Source organism: Argiope bruennichi, chromosome 2 (assembly GCF_947563725.1).
Source record: "Argiope bruennichi chromosome 2, qqArgBrue1.1, whole genome shotgun sequence".
NCBI lineage: Eukaryota > Metazoa > Arthropoda > Arachnida > Araneae > Araneidae > Argiope > Argiope bruennichi.
In genome coordinates, this window is record NC_079152.1 from 138,022,764 (window position 1) to 138,046,223 (window position 23,460).

At 28.1% G+C, this 23,460-nt stretch overlaps 2 protein-coding genes across 3 annotated transcripts in view; one reads left to right on the forward strand and one right to left on the reverse strand.

Moving 5' to 3' along the window:
* LOC129961692 (nuclear envelope integral membrane protein 1-like) overlaps nt 1–8,910 on the reverse strand; it is a 45,019-nt gene extending 36,109 nt beyond the window's left edge. The window contains exons 1-2 of one of the 2 annotated variants that reach the window (XM_056075231.1): nt 8,787–8,910; nt 5,326–5,450 (exon numbers count right to left, since the gene is read on the reverse strand). In XM_056075231.1, coding sequence (XP_055931206.1) covers nt 5,326–5,450; nt 8,787–8,904 — 243 coding nt within the window. In that variant the 5' untranslated portion in view covers nt 8,905–8,910. The remainder of the gene's footprint in view (nt 1–5,325; nt 5,451–8,786) is intronic. The other variant, XM_056075232.1, reaches the window with a different exon arrangement.
* A 260-nt stretch (nt 8,911–9,170) lies between these two features.
* LOC129956499 (1-phosphatidylinositol 3-phosphate 5-kinase-like) overlaps nt 9,171–23,460 on the forward strand; it is a 73,908-nt gene continuing 59,618 nt past the window's right edge. Inside the window, exons 1-6 of the mRNA XM_056068422.1 lie at nt 9,171–9,309; nt 13,515–13,664; nt 14,077–14,279; nt 17,990–18,179; nt 19,509–19,743; nt 20,922–20,991. Of these exons, the coding sequence (XP_055924397.1) occupies nt 13,556–13,664; nt 14,077–14,279; nt 17,990–18,179; nt 19,509–19,743; nt 20,922–20,991 (807 nt within the window). The 5' untranslated portion in view covers nt 9,171–9,309; nt 13,515–13,555. The remainder of the gene's footprint in view (nt 9,310–13,514; nt 13,665–14,076; nt 14,280–17,989; nt 18,180–19,508; nt 19,744–20,921; nt 20,992–23,460) is intronic.

The window sequence follows — 23,460 nt, forward strand, 5'->3', positions numbered from 1 at the left end:
AAAAAAAAAAGTCTGTAAAAGTTACAAGAAGTAAAAAATTGTTAAAAAGTTATAGAGTCTAAACCCCAAAGACTAAAACTTTTGATTTTTTTTTTTTATTTCTTTAAAAATTTGAAGTAACAGATATTGCAGGATATTTTTTAATACATAAAAAGTAAAATTTGTCAGGATAGGTCCAACAAATAAAATTTTTTTAATGGATGGGACATTAAAAAAACGTGAAGGAAATAATGATTATTGAAAGCCTTTAGTTTCAAGTTAAAATTTCATCATACTAGATTTTATGCAATTGTCTAATTACGCACAGCAATGAAATACAGTTTAATATAGAACAATAAAATTCTTTTAATAAGTTGTTAGAGATTGCTTCAAAACAACATATTAATGAGAAAAAGTATTGGATGTGTAAAGGACCAAAGAGGCTTCTTTATAATTATTTCTAAAGCAACTTCTCCCATATTCAGTACATTTCTTTGGCACACCAAATTCATGCTGCTGTATTCTTAATTTCCGCCCAATGGAACAATCCCCATATTTTTCTTAAAGACATAAAAAGATTAAATATACATTTATCAGGCATGATTAAAACAAATTCTTCACCATCTTTGAATTCCAATGAAATCTAAATTTTGTCGAGTATGAAATAGTATGTAGTTTCTAATGTCGATTTGGGATAACCTTCCCAGTATTTAAATAAACAAACAATGTTGAAACAGGAAGGGAAAAAATTTGTCATGAAGGTGTTTTTTAATACGTATTGGCAATCCTCGAAAAGTTTTAAATGTTTTCAAGAAAACTATGCACTTTTTAAGGATCTTTTTCCAAAATTAAGCATTTTTAAGAATCAAAAATGGTTTTCAAATTTAAGCACATTTCATTACGCTACTCACTTTACCTACTCAGATGACATTTTTATTAGTGGATGAAACTAATAGTGATGCAACTAAAAAATATGTGTTTCTGTGTGTTAAAATTAGAAAGCTTGACAAGGAACATGTGGATTTTGCTCCTTAAAGGAGTAACATAATAAATCTTTCCTGGAGAAATCGATAGTTGGGTTCCCAGTACTTTTTTGTGGTTCTAGTATCCCTTGATCCAATAATGTTTATTATGTTCACATTCAGTTTGCTGCAACTTTCTCCTTTCATTCAAATACTGAACAGCTTAAAACCAAAGCTTTTAAAAAGCTAAAAATGATCAAAAGATTGGCTGCCCCCAGGTGTGGTGCGCACAAATGTGCTCAAAATCTGTAAAGAATGCATTACCAATCTATTGAATTTGGAGCTCATACTGTTGGAATGACCAATAAAGCTGGTTATGCAGCTTTGCAAACTACTCAGAAAATCATCCTTCGATTCGACTTGGTCTACCATGATGGACACATCTCCTAATTCTATAAAACATGTTGCATGAAATTAATATGAAAGGTTTGAAAGAAAAAGCATGGTATTCTTCGTGAATTAATTTTCAGCCCACTAATTCACAGTAATATCGAGATTAATAACTGAGGTTAAATCTTTCATCTCTAACTGGATTTTCAATAGACACTCATGTGGAAGCACATGGGAAGATTACTCCCATCTAATAAACTTGTTCCTAAACCAAATAATCCCAAGTATGGTTTCATGAAATGGAATGATTGCAAACCTTTCATTAGCAGGACTCATGACCATGAAACACCATCAATCTTATATATGCAAATTCAAATCACTATTTCCCCTGGAATGGATTCTTTCAGCCACAGATGAATCCAAGAATGAGAATTTTACTGCAATTGCTGCTATCAATTGTTCCTCAGTGTTGTTATAAAGGGAATGATACGCAACATAAACTTTGTGTTTTCAAGGCAGGGTTTTGCTATAGCTTTGGATGTTATGAACTATGTCCAAGAAAATAAGAATTACATTTTCTTGATGGACAGTTCATCCAATTAGACAGACATGAAATGCCTAAACTTCCATTCACCAAAGGTTTCCCTTTTTCTGGCCTGGGTTATATTTAATGTCTGAAAGCTTTGCTCCTCATTGGAGCTGATATATACTCCAGGACATGTGGGATTTGCATAAAATGAATGGGTAGACTCTTTAGTTAAACAAATCTTAACTTCGTGTAACATTTGTGAGTGGATTTTGCCCAAGGATGCCAGATCATCATAAGCTAAAATTGCCCGACAAAAGCAAAACATGGAAAGGGAAAATTCCAAATGTAATATATATATATATATATATATATATATATATATATATATATATATATATATATATATAGATAGATAGATAGATAGATAGATAGATAGATAGATAGCTTGATGTTTATATATCTAGACGTAATTAGGTGTTAATTTTTCGACTAATATCTAGGAATCTTGCAGTAAATGCTGTTCTTCATAAATGTTGGCTCACTGAATCTCCAAATTGTGTCCACTGCCAGACTGCAGAAACCTGTGAACACTTTGTCCCCTCTTGCCCTAATTATGAGATAGCAACAGACTCACTCCATGCCAAGTTAAGTTGCATCCCACTATCTTTAGATTGGGTTTATGAATTTTCCACTAAGGTATGTCATAAATTGAAAGCCATTTTAGCCTTTTGGGTTGTTTCAGGCAGATTTTAATTTTCAGACGATACTCATGTTTTGATTTTGTAAAGCCAGCACAGGCCATGAACCCATTCTGGAGCATATGCTAGAAAACAAAACTTTATCATTCCTTTTATAGTATAAATCAATGTTTATATTAAAGTACATATTTATTAAAAAAAAAATTTTAATTATACTCTAAAAAATATTTATTCATTAAATTTGAATTATTCTAGTTCCTAATTTTATACAGCAGAACTAATAATAATAATAATAAATTACAATAAAATCTTCATTAAATGAAATTTTCTGCAGAACCTACAGCTTGAGCATTATTTATACGTTATTAACTCTCCATACTAGAAGAAGTAATTCCTCTTCAATGAAGTTTTCTCAACTTTTTCTTTTGCTTTGTTTTCTGATTTTTTCAGTAGCCAATAAATAATAAAAGCTATTAAATTTTCTGCTGTGGTCTAAGAAGTTTTAGCGGTATAAGAGGCGCACAGATAGAACCTGGGACCTTTTGGTCAGCAGTCCAGTAACTAACCAATTATACCAAAACAGCTGTTCAGGTAGAAAAGTTGTTACTGGCTTATATGCTATTCACCACAGTACTCTCCCTCCAGTGAGTCGAAGGGGAGACGAATGATACGGCTGTTGAGTGGTGATATATTGAGTAGTTATTAGTACATGTTGTTTTAATGGGCCTGTAACCTATATGAGTAGCGCCAAGCGTTATGGCAAGCGTTTGTGGGTGCTGATGCGCTAAATGTGTCTGCCGACTTTGTGTTACTGCATCACGTGAGTCTGACGACTTTAGTGGCAGGTAGATGGCGCCACAACAGCTGTACGAAGGTTGAAGGTTCATTGTCCGAGGTCACCAATTTAGCGGTGAGTGATGCGCCAGGATAGAACCTGGGACCTTTTGGTTAGCAGTCCAGTAACTAACCGATTATACCAAAACAGCTGTTCGGGTAGAAGAGTTGTTACTGGCTTATATGCTATTCACCACAAAGTCTTCACTCTATTACAAAAGGCACAAAGTTGTTTAATTTTCTCCACTTGATGAAAACAACACAGTTGCTGAATAACTTGAGCAGTATAATGTATTGCAAAGTGTTATGAATAGCAATGGAGACATTACAGATATAATTAAAAAAATCTTTACAAGAACTAGCAATATTTGAGATAATACATAGAAAACTACAGGATGTCCAAAAAAGATTGAAGATGGTTTAATTCTTTACCCATTAGAGATAAGTGGACAATGTAAACTATAGAACAGTTCAAAATTAGGTACAAAAGAAGACTACATTAATAAAAAATGTTTGCCCTTATTTTTTGAAAAGTTACACTTTTTAAATTTTTATGTAGCTCCTCTAGATTGTCATTTTTTTTTTTTTTTTTTTGGATAACTTAAAATGCTGTTTCTTTTGGTAAAAATAGGGGGTCATATGCAAATTGATTTTGAAAATTTGTATGTAAAAAAAGTGTGATGGTGCACATAAAAAAACAACATCAAATGCCCTTAAATAATGCTTTAATAAAAAAAGATAAACAGTGGTCTGTCTATGAAAACAGCTGGATGTATCAATTTCAATTTACGTAGTCTCATAGCTGGTACATATAATAATAATAATAAAAAAAAAAACCAAAACAAATAAATAAAATTAAAAAAATGCAAAATAAATCTGCACTTCACTATGCAGTTTTCTGTGAGTTAATTTGTCAGTGTGTCTTTTTGAAAAATTATGATAAATTTGACAATTAATTACTTGTATGTATTTATTTTCTATTTTAATTTTTAAACAAGAATGGCAGTCTGAACTTTTATGAGTATGTGACAGTGCTGTGAATACGCCCTAAATAGACAAAAATACTTTCATGTAAATATTATCATGCATTTTATCTATTTATTATATGTATCAAATTTTATTGGTACTTTGCCCCTATGCAGCACTTTCTTTATTTAATTAAATGTAACTCAATTTTAAAGATATGAGTATGTGGTTTTATGTAATAATATTGTACAGAAATTAAAGGTTTCTAATTGAAAAAATTTGTCCAGAGGAGTTGCATAAAAATAAGAAAAGCTTTTTTATTAACACAGCTTTTTAACATAACAGAAATGTTTTTTATTAACACAGTCTTACTTTGTACGTTATTTTGAACTACTTTGCAATTTCCATTGCTCACTTATCTCTAATACATAAAGAATAAAATGTGTTTCAATCTTTTTGGGACATCCCATATAGTTTTCAGAAAATATAACAGATAACTACTCAAATCTTTACAAAAGTATGAATTTTTTTATGAAAATTGTTTTCTTTATATTTCTCTTCAAATTTAAGATGTGTGTTAAAATCAATGAAGAAAATAGATAAGTTTCACCATTTATTTTGATTCGGGCTTATAATTTAATTTACAATCTTCTATTTAAAGAATTTCCTTACAATAAAGTTTTTAAAAGTATGACCAAACTTTGTTAAATAGATATTTGATTATATTTGGAATGCATCAATAGATAAAGAGTTACACAATGGAAAATGTTCGTTGAAAATTTATTTGAAACTATATATAAGGAATTTAGTTAAGTCAAGTTAATAAGAAAGTAAAATAAAACATTAACATAAATAAGGAAATATAAAAAGGCCCTTTTATTGCAAATACCTAATCAAATAATTTAAAACCAAATGTCAACTGTTAATATGCCTGATAAAAAAATCATATTGAAAAATAATTACTTACATCAACACTCCTCCAAATTTGCAGAACAGTTTTGGGTATGCTCTTATAACAGAATATTTGAAACTCCAAATGATTGTCTTTTAAATAATGATTGTTTGAAGTGAGCCAAACAGTAGTATTAGGATCTAAGTAAAATATATTTTATGTTAATATATTTTTTTAATTAAGATAAATCAATAAATTTAGAACCATCTATTTCAACAAGTTCTAATTTGAAATAAGTTACTGAAAGAGGCAGTTAAAACAAATTTAATTTGCAAGAATTGTCATTCATTAAACAGTAAAGCTTTAGGCTCTGGAGTTTATCTTAGGCATCGGTAATACCATAAGTAATGAAAAAAAATAAGGGAAATAATAAACGTGTTAATCGACAAAAACAGCACAATTTGAATCAGAATCCATTATAAGCTAGATGCACAAGAATTGCTCTTCAGAATTGAAGAAACTTGTCAAATATAGCACCGACAATAATACACATTTGATGTTTCGAACTCTCAGAAATCTAATATATAAAAATCTCATGTCACGGTGTTTGTGTTCGAACTCCTCCGAAATGGCTTGATCGATTTTCATAAAAAATTTTTATGTGTATTTGGTAGGTATGAGAATAGGTCGTAAAGTATATTTCAAAACGCTAGGTAATTAGGGTGTTCCTATCCACGTTCATCGTACACTGAGGAGATCAACGCTTCCTTGAAATCATCGCCACTATGACGTAATGTTGAAAAAGTTCAGCTGAAAATAAACACGCGTGGCCAAATGCTACAAGATCCATCTGCTGACACATTCTCTGACCAATTGTTATATATCGGTGATGGAAAATTTGCTGTCTATAAAAATACAGGATGCATAAAATTGCCTATTAATTTCTGCACTATCGTTGATTTGCAAAATGCTCTCATTGACCGCATATTTCTCGATCTACGCACATAATACATAAATCATGCGTGGCTGGCAGAAAGAGCCATTTTGGCAACAAAAAATGTAGACTTCGACGATTTAAACTTCAAGATACAGCAGTTGTTGCCAGGTGACTTGGTATAATACAAATTGATCGATATAATTTGCAATGCTAACGAAGCTGTATATTATCCAACAGTTTTTGAAATCACTGGATTTGCCATTCATGTCACCACACCTTCTACAACTGAAAGTTTGATCTCCGGTTATTTTACTTAGGAATTTGAACCCACTATTGCTGTACAATGACACGCTATTGGTTATTAAAAGATTGATGAAAAACGTTATCGAAGCCGCCATTTTGAATGGCAAATTCCGAGCCGAAAATGTTTTGCTGCCACGAATTCCAATGATTCTCACAGACGTTCAATTTCCTATTAGATTCACATTCGCAGTGACAATCAATTAAGTCGCAAGGCTAAACGATGTCTATTTGCGGCTTAGATTTGGGCACACCATGTTTTTCACATGTGGCATGTTCTCACGTGGGCAAACTAACGAGCTTTTTTGTGTTGGCTAAAGATGGACTGAGAAAAATATCGTACACTCAATTGCTCTTCGAAATGAATATTGATTTTCTTTATTTCATTTTTATACTTTAGGACAAAAAATATATTATTTTTTTCATTTTACGTTTAACTTTTAAGAGATGAAACAATGTATATGTTCGTTACGTTAATGAAATACATTGTCTTGAGAAAATGAATGGTTGGCTTTTTTAGTTTTTATCGGCGATCATCATCTACAGTGCTCCATTCCTCTTTCTGTCATAGATCCCATCCCTACATACTTACAATACATTCGTAAACAACCAAAATATTCAATAGAAATAATTTATAAGGCAGAACAACATTTGCCGGGTCAGCTTGTGTACATATATAAATATTCTGCACCTTGGTGTAGGGATAGAAACACGGATGGCTCCTGTTTAAGACAAGCAGCAAATGTTTGATTACCATTAGTAGTCAATGATGTTTCATTCTACCTATGATAAAATACCATAGAATTATCATATTTGATAAAAAGTACTGATGTATAAAAAAAATTCCAGTTTTAAAATAAATTTACAAGATTATTCCTGGTCAGCAGGCCATCCTGTTCTGGTAGACTCTTATATTATAGAAACTTGCAGCCAAGGATAAACAATAGAGCATGTTTAAATTTTTAGCATTTATGTATTCAAGAACAAGTGATAACAATTTTCAGGTAACAAGGATAAGAATATCTATAAGAACCAAATATTGAGTTTGATTATTATCATACATTTTTTCTGTACAATATTTTGTTTAGATTCTAGCTCCAGAAGGTTAACATAAAGATCTTCAAAAGCTAATTATACTATTTGCTTGCTTATAATATCTGACTGACAAACATTAGCACAAATTTATACACACAGTTATCAAGAAGAGGGCCAATATATTTTTTAATCTAGTACAACACCAGCAACTCAATAAGGAAGTATCACCTGTGACATATGATATCTAAGTGCTAAATCATTTAGATGCACAATTTATTATTTATGACCAACGGGCAAAACTTAATTTATTGATAGATATAAATGATGTTTTATTATAGTTCAAATTATACATAACACTGACTTATTCTAGATAAAATAAGACAAGCTCTCAGTGTTTACATTTAAATAATTATAACATAGCACATATCTACAAAGATCTCAAAGAATTTTATTTGATATCAAGTTGTCTATTTTAAAGTTAGATTTGTTTATAAGGTCTTTACTACAAAAATATAATAAAATAAAAAAAATACTAAGTATTGTAATACTTAGTACTAAAATACTTAGTAATGTATACTTAGGATATATATAATATTAAGATAAAAAAAAATCTGAAAACTAAAATTTCTCAAAGCATGCACATAGTTGAGAATCAAATTAATAAATACATCAAAATAAAGTTAACAATTCATGCTTACTTAAAAAAAATATAGCTACTTTATGACTATAAATCAATTTAAAATTTGAAAAACTTCTGAAAAGAAATGACAATTTCCCTTTGCTAAGTTTTAATTAAAATACTGGCTACGAAAAATCTAGAAAGAAAAGACATTGAATTATGCAGAATATCTCTTTACATGCAATAGAAGTTTAAAAAAAAAACGCATATAAAAATAAATAGAAGAGGTTTTGTAAATTTGGCGATTAACCCTTTCTAGGGCCATGGGAAGTACGCTTGCCACCAAATTTATCAATCTTTGTATGAAATTATGTAGGTTGGCATAAGTTCTGACAAATTTTTTTAGTAAGTCAGAAACTTAGATGCTTCAGTTCTTTATCTCAGACAAAATGATGTGTCTTCATTTGTTACTAAATTATTAATTAACCAAATTAATTAATTAATCAAATTAAATTTATCTAATAAGCTAAATGAATCCCTTTTCTTATTCTAATTTCAAGCCTAAAAATATTTTAACATAATATGACTAGAAAAAAAATGGCCCTTTAAAGGGTTAAAAGATAATAAACAGAATATTTATAAAACCATTTCGTTTCAATTCAATTGTTTCTTCAGCGCTTGAAGACCCTGAAGTTAGAAGAATAATCAGAAAATATATTCTCAATTTTACACTGCTACTCAAGAAAACCGCCATTCCTTTCATAAACGATTTTGCTATTTACAATCAAAAGACAGAAAAAGCTGGAAATAAAATGTTGCCATATAGCCTCAAAATAATAAACAATCCTAATATATAATAAAAAAATGTGAAATGCAATAAATCTTATATCCTTCTTTATTTCTGATAATATTATCATGTTTCTTGATTTCACTCTTTACTTTTCTATGGATTCAAATGTGATAAATTCAAAACCATTGCCAAAAAAAGAAAAAACATAAAAAAAGAACAGATTTCAAACTGTGATGGAAACTGAAGTGAATGAGAGAGGTAAAAGTTTCTTTTTGGGGGATGATAAACAAAACATGAATTCTGCTAAATGTTTTCAATTCAGATGTCACATTATGGCCTTTCGAAATCAACTGAGTTACACATAATTTACTTTTCTAAGTATGTTATTTTAATTTTTTATTTTCATATTTTTAAAACAATATTTTTTGGATGATGTTAAAAAATATATTTTAGTATAGGAAATAGAATTATAAATTGTATGTTTTCGTATTTTGATATGTGGACTGCTTTCGGTATTATTTTTAGGATTTGTGTAGATATCGGCGTTCTTAAAATTTTATTCATGATATAACGCAAAATTTTAGGATTGTAAAACAATATTCGAGTGCGTTTTGGGGATGCCCAGTTTATTCTCTCTTCAATATTAAATTCTCTTGTACATCTAATCTAAAAATTTCTACATTTTACTTTTATGATTAAGTTGTTATTGTACATGCTCATTTATATATTCATTCTCGTTGTCAAATAAATCATACTTTCTTGCATAACTTCAAATGGAATTGTAAGTTTCAGACAACGGCCATCGAAATTCAGTTGAACTTGTTTCTATAAAATACTTGACGCTTATATTTTCAAAAACATAGAAATTGGCCAAACAGGAGAAGCGATTTTATGGTTTATTTTATATAATTTAGGGTAGAAATGGTGTTTTTCTTCGTATTTACATTCCTGTCTCTCTCTTCATATATATATGTATGAAGAGAGAGACATATATATATATATATATATATATATATATATATATATATATATATATATATATATATATATATATATATATATATATGTGTGTGTGTGTGTGTGTGTGTGTGTATGTATGTATGTAAACTTAATTTTGATGATGTGTGGCCCGGAAAGAAGAAACTTTTGAAATTGCACTCAATTTATTATACACTGAATGCATATTATATACAAGGAAGAAGTGGTTAGGCAACACATAAGCCTACATTGCAACACAAGAACAAAAAAAGGGAGAAATTATCTCCTTTAGTGATTTTACTATGAGATTCTGATAATAATCTCTTTGCCATGTGTTGAATTAGGCAAGGTTAACTTTTAAAAGGATGGGTGGCTATTAAAGATTTTTATCCCTTCACTTACAGCATGGGAACCACTTAATCAACAATTTTGCTAAGTGCATGTTAGAAATTATTTTATAAAAAGTGGTAATTAGGTTAGGAAATAAGACAAAATTTTAAAGTAACGTTAGCATGGGTGAATTTCAAATAAAAATTTGGAAATTACTTAGAATTTAAATTAGATTAATAGATACCATTATAAATACACACACACACATGTGTAATAAATTCATCTGCATTTAAAAAAAAAAATCATATCACTTGAATTAAAATTTCACTTTATTTTCAAATTGTATGGGAATTCTGACTTTCCCATGTTTCTCAGGGTCTAATTTCTATAATTTTTATTGTAAAGTGATAACTTGCAGTATTGTAGATCATACAGCGAAAATAAATGCCTGCTAAGATAGATTTTGGTAAAATCTCTTTTTTGAAAATATATAAACAGTACAAGTTTCTGGTATATTTTTTTTTATATAACTTTGATTCTTCAGTTCATTGTTTTTTAAATTATAGGAAGATGATTTATATTATTATATATTTATTATATTTATTTGAATGATATTGTTTTTGCTAAAAGTTTGATTGTTTCATTAGGTTTTAGAACCATTGCAAACCACTGTATTTTATAAAATGATTAGTACAAACATTTAATGCTGGGATCTATTTTATCAGTAAAATTAAATTATATCTTTTTAAGAAGGAATTAAATATTGTACTGGTGTAGCAATTTTTCAAATATTTCCTTCATTTAAGTATTTTTTTTGGGGGGGGGGGGATATTAAATTCTTTCACTTAACTGCTATTAAAATATTTATATATATTTTGAAATTGAATATTTTTTACATTTTGTAAAAATATCATGAAAAATATTATAATAATAAAAAATTGCCTGATTTTCAAAAATGTTGTTAGTATTTTTGTGCTTATTAAGGGATCTACAAATAGGTATGTGGATCTGTTTAGTAACCATTTTCACTTTGACACTCAAGATCCCTTTTCAATGAGAAGCAGCTGAGTTTAAATTTCTTATTGAGTGAAAATTTATATAGATTGCATGTAAATTGATATTTCAGTAGATAGAAATTGGATGCTGAAAATTAAACAAATCAGAAATATTGTTCAGTCCTTCACACCCAACTTCTAGTAAAATATAGAATTCAGTAAAATTCTTTTAACTTAAACTAAAAAGATGAAGATTAGTATAACTAAGTAAAATTTCTTTCCTGTTTTTGGGGTCCAAATTAATTTCTGACCTATATATAGTATTCTGAAGTTTTGGACATATAGGCTGTATTCTTTTAAATCTTTCAATAAGCACATATGTATGCTTTAAACTCTTTATCATTTTAACATTAAAAAGTAGAAAAAAAGATAAAAAGTAAATTGGGAAAAAGAAAAGAGTTTATGTGGAGCAAACAGTTATCTGCATTGTTTAAAACATCAATTTGCATTGTCCATGATATATATATATATATATATATATATATATATATATATATATATATATATATATATATATATATATATATATATATATATATATATATAAACTTGAGAAAACTGTTTCCTACAAAGAAGTATATACTTGAGAAAACTGTTTGTCTTAAAGTGCTTCAAACATTTCTGAAATTTGCACCATCTTTTGCCAATTATATATTTCTCATCAAAGCTTATTACTGTCATTGGTCTTTTGATACTTTTCCGTATATTGTTCCCAGTTTTTTAGTAGACAATGGTACTGTATCACTTTATGTCCATCATGCCTTTTTTTCATTGTTTATCATTTTGAAAAAATACATGCATTCCCAACTGTCATACTTGCTCTGCCTTTGAAAATCAGCCAATACTATTTGCCCTGTATTTTAATCATGTGTTCTATTCCTATTCTTGTTATAGTTAATTATTGGATGCAGATTTTCATGTTCAGTTTCTTGTTTATTTCCTTTTCTTTACCTTGAAACAAGTGTCAAAAACATAATTTAATCACAAATTTTATTAAAATAAATCTATCTTTTTTTTCTTTTGTTTTCTGGATACTGTATTTATCTCAATTAGTAATTTTCAGTGTTCTAATCAGTATTCAATCCATCAAGTATAATATCTTGAAATAAACTAAGAAGATTAACGAAGTTTTAAATTTTTGTGTAGTCATCAACAAATTTAACTTATTGTTCCACTCTTTTACACTTGTATCTATTTTTTAAAATATGAAATCAAAATAGTGAGACAAAAACTCTTTGGAGCCTTCTAAGCAATTGAAATCTTGTAAACTCTTTTTAATTCTTTTTTTTTAAAATCATAGATTTTGATATCTCACCTACATTTTTTGAACATTTTTTTTTCCTTGTCAATTTTTTTAAGGTTTTTTTCAGTGCTTTCTTCATGACTTACGAGAATTTTATTTTATTCTTTTTTTCCTACGAATTTAAATGAAAGTTACTTATAATATCATTGTAAGAATGTTTCATCATTTTCAACTTTAGTATTTACTTTTTTTAAAATCTGGTAATGGGATTTCTACATCATCTGCTATATCCTTAATTAGATCATCATCTGTAACAGGCTTATAAAATGTTCATCTGTCAATTATTCAACTTCATGCAGAACAGTAATGTTTCTGAGTCAATTTTGCTGAGAAACTGATGCTCCAAAGTTTCCTTTAGTACGCTAAATTTATAATCCTCACCTCCTTTTTTTTTTTTTTTTTTTCATACATACTTTTCCTTTTTTTTTTTTTTTTTTTTCATTTATACTTTTCTTGTATAAGTTGTAGTCATAACCCTCCCCCCCCCAAAGCATTTGTGTACATAACATGCATCTTGGAAGATGTTCAGGACTTGATATTAAAGTATTGCTAATTTAGAATGTCTGGAGTGATTGGTGTATTTCCTAAAAAGATCTTTGACTGCAATATCCTTTATGTTTATATAGTTAACATGTATTTTGAAGAGTGATTGAAAGAAGTTTCCTTTTTTTAAAAATTATATCTAAGGTATTTGATATGCACAAGTAATATATATATATTATAACACACAGTTAGGCATAAATGTATTTGTTTATTGAAGATGTATTTCAAGATCTTTTTCATTATAATATAGAATTAATTAATGTTCTTCTTTATGCTTTGCATTGTTTTCTGATACTAAATTATTTATTGTATCAGGTATAACTTCAATTTGATTGTTTGTGCGTTCATTGATTATTTTCCTTTTCTTTTTCTAGCTACTTGTGTAAAAACGGAATTTTCTAAATTGAAGTGAGTTATGGCTAAGAAACTGGAGTCTCGCACATCTCTTACTGAATTTGCCCCTTTGAGTCCAGAATCAAAATCACAAACATTCTCTATCAGAAATATTTTTTTTAGAAACAGAGGTATTAATTTTAAGTATCTTAATCAAAATATTTTTATTTCTTGAGTTTATCTAGAAATTATTTTTAATTACTAAAATAAAATGTTATGTCTTATAAATGAGATTGTATAAAGTTCAATATTTGCTTAAACTGATCTTCAATTTGTCATTTGAAAAACATTTGTCATTTTAAATTGTGTGGATGTGATTTTTGATTTTTTTATTGCTAATCCTTATTTTATTTTGTTGATACTTGATTATATTATTACTGTTATATATTGTATTCTAATGTTAATAAATCAAGCTATGAACATTTTTTTTATAGAATGTACATATTTACCACCTTTATTGTACTATATAAAAATATACAGACTTTGTGATACTAGTTGTTTAATATTATATTATTATAATCTCTTTGGATTGTTCTTTTTCAGATAAATCAGCATCATCTGAACCTAAAGGATCAAATTCTCAACGTGACAAATTAGAAAGTTCTAGTACTTCGGATAATTTGTATCTTTCTTCTGACTCTGTATTTTCTGTGGAAAAAAGAATGATATTATCAAGTCCAGAACGTCGGGGTATGTCTGGAATTTTAGGCAAGATTATGGATAACATTGTGGATAAAAAGAAAAAAGTATGTTACAAACAGTATTGTTAATAAATTCCACAAAATCAAATGAATATTTAATATTAAAAATATGTATCTGAACTTTTATTTTCTTCTGAATTCTTGGAAAGCTTCATTTAGTTTATTAATATCTTTTTTTTCTCGTTTTTGTTTTTTTTCCTTATTATTAAAATTATTGACATCTCTTGATTTGATTTTGCAAAATAATAAATAATTTTATCAAATTCAAATAAGCTGAGATTATCGCTTACTTTTTCATTTATTCAGTACTTTGCAATTTCTCACTTAATAAAATAATTTTTTAAGCGGCTTTTAAAAACAGGCTGACCTAATCTTTTTTTTTTCTCTTTTCTTTTTTTTTTTTCTCTTTTTTTTTTTTTTTTGCTATTTTTCTTTAAAATTGTTTAAAATGATTTCAATTATTAACAGTTTCATTTATGAACAGATTCTCTGAATGCAGCAAATTTTTGATAAAATACCATGTCTTGAATATGAGGGTAGATATGAAAAATAATATGATTATTTTATCAGTAATAAAAATGATTTATTCAGGGTTACCACACCACCATAAGAACTTGGAAAACCGGAAAACACAGGAAATTAAAAAATCATCTAAAAAAATTTGGAAAATGCAGGGAAATTTGAAAATTTTTGTGAAAATCGGGAAAATACAGGGCATTTTGCTTCTTGGTAATTTTTTATCATCTAAAAAAATGCCAATCTTTAAAGATTGTGAAAATAAAAGATCATCGTCTTAGCTTTGAAAAATGAAACAATATCATTCGAGATTGTGTAATACAGAAACTCTCCCCTTTCTTCCTTATAGAGCAGTCCAGTTTTGATTTGCTCGACAATTGTTTTTTTTCTATTAAAATTCCCCAATTGTGGCTAATGAGCATGTGCAAGATTTCTGTAATTGTGGGAAAGAATAGAATACATTTCTCTGGTGGGAACATTTCAATCTGTGGAAGCAGTGTGGTGGTGTTTAACCTGTCATACTTAAGTTATTGATTGGTTTGTTTATTATTTGAGAAATTTTGAGCTTATTCAAAGTAGATTAGAAACGTTTTTTTAAACAATGAGCTCTCAAAATTCATATATCAAACAAATTGGACAGATAAAAAGTTCAAACCAGATTTTGCTGAAATGGGTTCGAGCAGTTCTGAAAAATCCATTTGTAGCATACTGCTCACTTTGGTAGAAGATAATAAGCCTAAGTAATATGGGAAAACAGCCACTTACTAGTAATGCAAAAAAAAAAAATAAGGACAAACATACGAAATTTGCTCGCCAGTTCCAAAGAGTCATCATTTACATTGGATAAAAGGAATACAGGAAAAGCTGAGATGACGAATCTGAAAACATCAAATTGAATGTCCGACCAATTTCGAACTTTTTAGTTAATTAATAGTAATTTAAAGCTTAATTTTTATGGGCTTTGAAATTTGTTGCATCATATTTGTCCTTTAATGCATGGAATGATATCGGAAATATTTTTACACATGTTCATTGAAAGTGAAATAGCTAAAAAATGTATGTTAGACTATACAAAAATGTCTTACCTTATTTGTCAAAGGATAAGTCGTATGAAACTGATGGCTGAAATATATGCAGAAATGGATGCCCATGTATAAATTGAAGAAAGTGAGTAAATAAAAAAAAAAGTAACCCTGCTTTATATATTTTTTCTTTTTTGTTATTGTTAAGTAAGTAATTGTTAAATTATTTGTATCATAATAACAAAATTGTTTTGTATTTTATTTCACCCACTTAATTTTGTATGACTTATTGACTATTGTGTGTTAAAGAGCATGAGAGGTAATATACCCCTCCCCCTTTTATATATAAATTTTGTTTTGTTAAAATCTAGATAATAAATAAAGAGAAATTATTTTTTCCTTTATGTAAATATAAACCTTTTTTTAATATGCTGTTATTTTAAATAATGTTAAATTGTTGCTTCCTTTCTTTGCTTTTTCCACTCGTTAAAATCATATTACATTATAACTAACACATGAGTGCCATTCACACGTTTCTTTGTATCTTGAATATACGTACAAGGAAAACAAGGAATTTTTTTTCCTGATTTAAGTGGCAACCTTGTTATTGCTTCTAATGAAAGTTGCTGAATTTTTCAAGAATGGTTCAAATTGAATTTTATGACATCTGTATGATTAGTTTAAAATTAGTTCTTAGATTGAATTTAATATGCAAATCAATTTCTTATCATAGGTATAATAAAATAATAGCAAGCTATATTACCATGCATAAGAAACATATTAAAACCAAGCTTAAGAAACATGTGCAAAAACATAATATATAGGCAGCTTGTGTGACAAAAGACCAATGAGTTTGAAACAGAACTTATTAGTATTATAAGACTGAGAAAGAACAAAAAGGATTTTTCTTTCAAGTTATAATGGGTTATTTCCTCGCTTTTTTTTAATTACATTATTAACTTAGTGAGAGGAAATTAACTTTTTATTAATATTTGATTTGTTTAATATATTTTTTTTATCTTTTATAAAGATATTCTATAATTATATATATATATATATATATATATATATATATATATATATATTATACTACCCACCTAGGATATTGGTTTTATTTAATTTTAGTTATTCTTTATTAGTTAATAAGTCTTTGCTTTGTACTTTATTCAACACTAGTTGCCTTTGGCGACCAACTGGTTTGTCTGGGATAATGGTTATATTTAATTCTTGTTAAATCATTGAGATATAACTTAATCTCTATGATTTCACTAATTTTTCAGGCATTAAAGTCATGTTGTTATAATTATCTTATGTTCTTTTCATTATGTACATGAACTTTTCTAATGGAGACCAGTGCCATGACATCATAGCATTATTAAAGATATGTTGTTATAATTGCCTTACTTATGTTCTCTTCATTGTATTCATGAACCTTACTCATGGAGAACAGTCCCATGCTATCATAGCACTATTGAAAGCATAATTGTTTGCTCACTTATCTTCTAATCTTCTGAGAAATGTGACTTCACTTTTTTATTCATCCTGTAAAAAGCATAGATATTTAATGGAATTCTTTCAATGACAAAAGAAAATTAAAGCAGTTTGAATTTAAGAGCATTAGTGTGATTTTTTTTTGGTAATTATGTAAAAATATTTTAATTACCAAAATTTAGATAAAATATACATGATTGTTAAATAAGCATATTTAAAAAGACAGATTCTCAGAATTTTAAAATGGTTTAAAATGATATTTGGGGAATAATACTTTTTAGAACTTATCATGGAAAACTACAAATTTTTTTAAAATATTTAATTAATTAAATTTCTAATATGCCAAGTTTGATAGAGGAAACTGTTTCTGCTGAAGAGTTCTAACATACACACACATCTTTGTTATCAGTAGAAATTAAAAATTTCTATGTTATGATCCTTTGTAAAAGTATAAGTAAGCAACTTTTATTTTTGATATCTAAAAATGTATTAATTTATTTGTATAAATACCTTGAGAGAAATAGCATAGGTATATGAAATTCCTTCAAAAACTATTGAAATTTGTAAATTGAAGTTTAATGACAGCAATATTTTGAAAAAAATATTTTTAGAGCATTTATAAATTTATAAAATAATAATAAAATAGCTATTTATTTTCTTGCATGATCTGTGTTTTGTAATTTTCATTATTCATATATTGTTTTGGTCCCCCCCCCCCCATTTAAGGGTCTGCAGAATTATAAAGACAGTGATTTTAAGCAGTATTGGATGCCTGATAGTAACTGCAGAGAGTGCTATGATTGTGGCGATAAATTTACAACTTTCAGGCGGCGCCATCATTGCAGAGTTTGTGGTCAGATATTTTGTTGGCGATGCTGTAGTCAAGAAATTCCTGGAGATCTTATTGGCTATACTGGTATGTATTTTTATTCTTTGAATTTATTCGAGGAATGATATTGCTTTTGTGTTAGCTTTTATTTGTTGTTATTTTATCTTGATCTATTATGAAATCCGAGATAAATTCATTGCTGTGCATAATGTTTTAATAATGGGGTAGCTTGTAGAAAGAGTTTATAAATGTCGTAGGCTACATGAAGAAATAATATTAGTTCTTTTATATTTAAAACCAAATTTAATCAGTTAACTAAAATATAATAAATCGTTATATTTGGAACTATATATACTTGCCTAGCTATTGCTGAAGATTGGGCGGGGGGGGGGGAATGCTGCATGCCAAACCAATTGCTATTTTATGTATTTTATATTGGCTATTGGCAACAATATCTAAATGTATTTGTTTGACATACTATAATTTTGGCGTAGCAAACTTATAATATTATTATAATGATTTATAGGAAAAAATGAAGCATCAGAATTTTTTGCAACAAAATTTTTTTGTGATGCAATTTTTTTTTCTTCTTATTCCTTATATAAATTGCATAGATAATGAGCAGACTATTTTTTTCTTACCTTTCAACAATGATACAAAATCCCAATTTTAAATATTTGAAAAAAAAAAGGAAAGCAGTTTCAATTTCATTGCAATAATTAAATTTGTTCAGAATATTATTCAAAAATTTGTTTTAAAAAGTTGTTTAAATTTAGAGAAAGTAAATTTCAGGATAACTAAATTAGTATTCTTAAGCTGACAGCTTTTTGAATTTTTTTTTAAATAATGTGAAAATAAGTTTTGTATAACAATGTTTTTAGAAGTCATAATGGTGAAACTCCAAAAAAAAACTCATGTAAATTTTTATGAATTGAAATTCTTTTAAAAATATTTAAAATATTGCTCCAATGTCCACATTTCCATCTTCAAAGTTGTTAGCTCTAAGCAAATAGCCTGTTGAATACCAGTGGACACATATATACAGATGGATTCTTCATCATTTTAAGTAAAAATTAGATCAGAAATATTTTAACCATTTATTTAATTAGAATTAATTTAAAATGTTTATGATACTTTAACAAAGAAACAAGCCATTATATGATTTGAAAGTGCTATTTGACAACAGCTGGTACATGGCTTTTAAAATGCTTTTATTTCGATTATTTGTTAAGGATATTAAAAAGTCAATTAAATTTTTTTAATGATGTAAACTTTATTTATTTAGAGATTGCATTATTATATTTTTCTGTCACTTTAATAATTTTGTATTTTTGGATTTCATGTATGAAAACAAATATATTAATTATATAACTATATTTGTCTTTTTAAATATTTTTTTTTCTTTATTGTATTTAGATGATTTGCGTGTTTGCTCATATTGCTGCAAAATGGTACTGTCCTGTGTCCAGTCCTTGGATTCAACATCACAATCAGATGATGATTCTTTATCATTTCGTGAAAGTCAGCAAAAGAAATTCAGATTTGATTCTCATTCAGAATCATCACCTAGTCCTAAGCAGAGTGTTACCTCGCCAGCTAGACGGAAAAGTTCAGTTATAGGGTTTAGAGAAGAAGACTTTGCTAAGGCAAAGTAAGTACTTTTCTTAACCATTTTTTCAGTAATATTTGTTAATTTTCTGTATAATTATTTAATTATTGTCTTATATGTTGAAAAATAAGAAAAAAATATCGTCTGTTATAATATATTATAATTGTTTTTGATTTTAGCAATTTTGATTCAATTCTATAATTATTGATGTAACTATTGTAGAACTTAATAAATTACCTGTTACTGATCAAAGTGAAATATTTTCTTAATTGGCAGTATAACAATTTTATATAAAGTATGTTACTTTTGACAAGAAATGTGAAAAATTTTGTTATTTAAGCATTTTCAAATTTATTTAAGTTTTGAAGTTTGCATAATCTATGAAAATTATGTTATCAGAAGAAAGAGGAAAAAAAATTAAAATCAAACAAAATTGCTTTGTAAATTTCTAAGTATATACAGTAGTTGTTAAAAGATATAGACATTGGTTTCCAACCATACAGTTTGAATGGTTCAAAAAGAAATTTCCATGATTTTTGTTTTGTTTTGTTGCAATTATTTTAATTTAAATATGTGTATATACTGAATATGTGAATACTTCTTCTTTGAATATGTGTATATACTGTTTCAATTTTACATCTCTGCTAATAAAACCAGAGATGCAGAATGCTATAGGACCCATATTAGATTATTAAGTTCTTAGATTTTCTTTAGACCCTACAGAATAGGGTCTAAATTAAGAAAATCAATTAATTTTGAATAATATATACCAAGCATCACTTCAGTAAAGAAATTTTATAGAAATTCTGAATTCCTCATCGATATAATGTTATATATCAACTATTGGCAATAGTTGTTGCCAAATGTGTTTGAATTCACTTTCGGTTTTTATAAGAACATAAATTAACATCCTATTAGTCACGCTTTATCTGACAGATTATAATTGCTTTTTTTTTCAGTAACTAGATGTCTGAGAGAAAATTCTTTTTTGCTATTTTCTTAGTTTGTTTTGAAAAAAAGATTAATGTATTTTTGTTTCTGTCTTTTTTAAATTGTGTTTATGTATCTGTATTATTCTATTAATTAATTAGATTATTTACTAATGTTAACAATATATATTGGTGTATCTGGTGGATACACTGCCACCACATTTGTTTGAAAAGACACTCAACTGACGGAATGTCAAATTACGTCATTCATGTTAATTTATATTTTTTTAGACCATATAAGTCTGCTTTGGATACTTTGTCTTGTCGAGAGAGAACACAAAAAATTGATGGTCCCATTCAGGTTTGTTTGTCTTTATAATCAGAAATGTTGTTTCATAAAAATGTTTTATGAATTATTGTTTTTTTAAATGTAAAATGTCAATAATGCATTTTATTTTTTGGAAGTAAAATTAATATTTTGTCATATAATTAGTGTTGCTTAGGGAATTATTATTATTATTATTTTGTAAATGCATAGATATAGAATTTGTTTAATGTAGCACTAACAAAAATAAATAAATGAATGAAATAAAATAACGCTATAAAAAACAAAATAAAAAATAGAATTGATTTTGCTTGATTATTTTTCTGTATGGCATTGCCTTGCAAATTACTGATCATGAAAATCAAAGCAAATAACACTGAAGCTGAAGAAATGCTGAAATTAAAGAGAGTGAAATTAGATTCACTGCTGACCGTGTTATATTTTATATACAAAAATTTTCTGTATTTTTGATTTCCTTATTGAATTCATTCCAAATCAATGAACATCTTCCAACAAGTCAGTGTTGACATCCATGGATTGGCAAAGGAAATTTTTAATTGATCTGGAAAATAATTAAAAATCAATAAAAAGAATGTTATTGTGATCATACTTATTTTAATTTTGTGAGAAATATTTAGAATGTTGGATACAAGTATTTTAAATCCCCCCCTCAAAAAAAAAAAAATGGTAAAAGTGACTATTTAAAAAATAAAAATTCAAAATTCTATAAATTGTCAGGTGAAATCAAATTTCTGTGGAGTGACTGTTTTTTTATTCTTTTGGATGACATTCAGATTTTTTTTCCCCTGGTATAATTAGAAGTGATATTATGAGAAAAGTCCTCAAAGTATAAAATATAATAACATGTATATTTAATTTTAAAGTTTTGGCTTTGAGAAGCCTTATTTGTTAACATTATTACCATCTGTATACCAAATGTTATAAATGTGAACTGAATGCATGCTCACACACTCACAAACAGCCTAACAGACTTCCTTTTAGTTGTTTTACCAGCTGAGTCTCTGGGAATATGATTGTGTTTAAATTAAATCTCTACTTGTTGTTTCTTATGGCACTTGCCACGGACAAACCCACTGTTCGAAGACAGGCAATTTAAGCCTGAGGGGGAGCGCCTCTTGTTTTTATCATAAAGCCAACTAGGACCAAAAGTACGACTTGACTACACACACGTCACAACCCTCTTTACGGGGCGGACTTCATTCACTCATCTACAGAGCGTAATTTTGACTTCAATCAGAGAACGATCACCCCTGATCCAGTACCCCCAGTGGCATTACTCTAGACATGGAGGACTTTGTGACCACGGCAAATTTATGCACGCGTCAGCCACCAAGCACCTGGGGAATCTTCGGCCGGCGGGGTTTGAACTCGCAACCTAATCCAACGCTCTACCAACCAGGCTATCCCGGCCTATCTCTACTTGTTCATGATTCCTTCAACAAAGTGTTTTATAAGCCTTAAACTTGACACATTAAAGGAATTTAATCATAATATCTCTACATCTGTTCTGTTTTTCTTATACTAGATTCCTCTGGTGATCAGGTGATTTATTGGGATTAATTGCCGCTAAAAATTTCAGTTGTTTCCTCTGCAAAATCTATTTAAATTTCACATTGTGATAGACATATAACTTACATTATTTCAAAAGCCTTACATCGATTTGTTCATTGTGCTTTGCATTTTTCTAATATTTTCTCTACACATTTATATGTTCAATTCTATCACAGGGGAAGGAAGAAGTCTTTCAAAAGTGAAGCAGTTTAAAGTTTTCCACCATTACTTGGCACTAAATTTAAAATTTAATTTAGATTATAAGGAAATGTCAAATAATTTAAATCAGCATTTCTCAACTCTTCAATATTCGTGGCCCAGTTTTCAATCATAATTTTCATCCCCCCCTCCCCGCCTACAATAGAAAGTATACTACAATAATGTATATTGAGTATTTTGTATTCTGTTTTTAAATTATTTTTAACTAACTGCTAAAAAAAGAGTGAAAGCGAGCCAACATTGGCAAGAAACCACATCTGGCATTTTGCAAAGCAGGCAGTAAACAGATGAAGCGAATAAAAAAGGGGAGAATTTAAATAACATATTTGAAATGAAAGCCAAACAGGGAGATAACGTTAAAAGAATATGAAAGTAGAAAAATTCCTTAATGAAAGTTAACCTAGATGGGGTGAGCAAAATTTAGAAACTGGGAATACATTTTTCGAATAATAAAAGAAATAAAACAGAAGCATGACTAAATGAAAGAGGAAAAAAATAAGTAATGCTTGTGGAAGAGAACCCACACAACCGATGCCGTCTCGAGCCTGCGCAGATGTTTCTCATAGGAAGAAAGAAAATAAACTTGATTGGAAATCGATAATGCAAGTTTCAATTCTATCACTATCGAATATATCATGAATGTGTATGCTATATATGTTTTCATGTTAATTACAATTCATCATATTAAATATTTACAGCAGCAGATTTATGCAA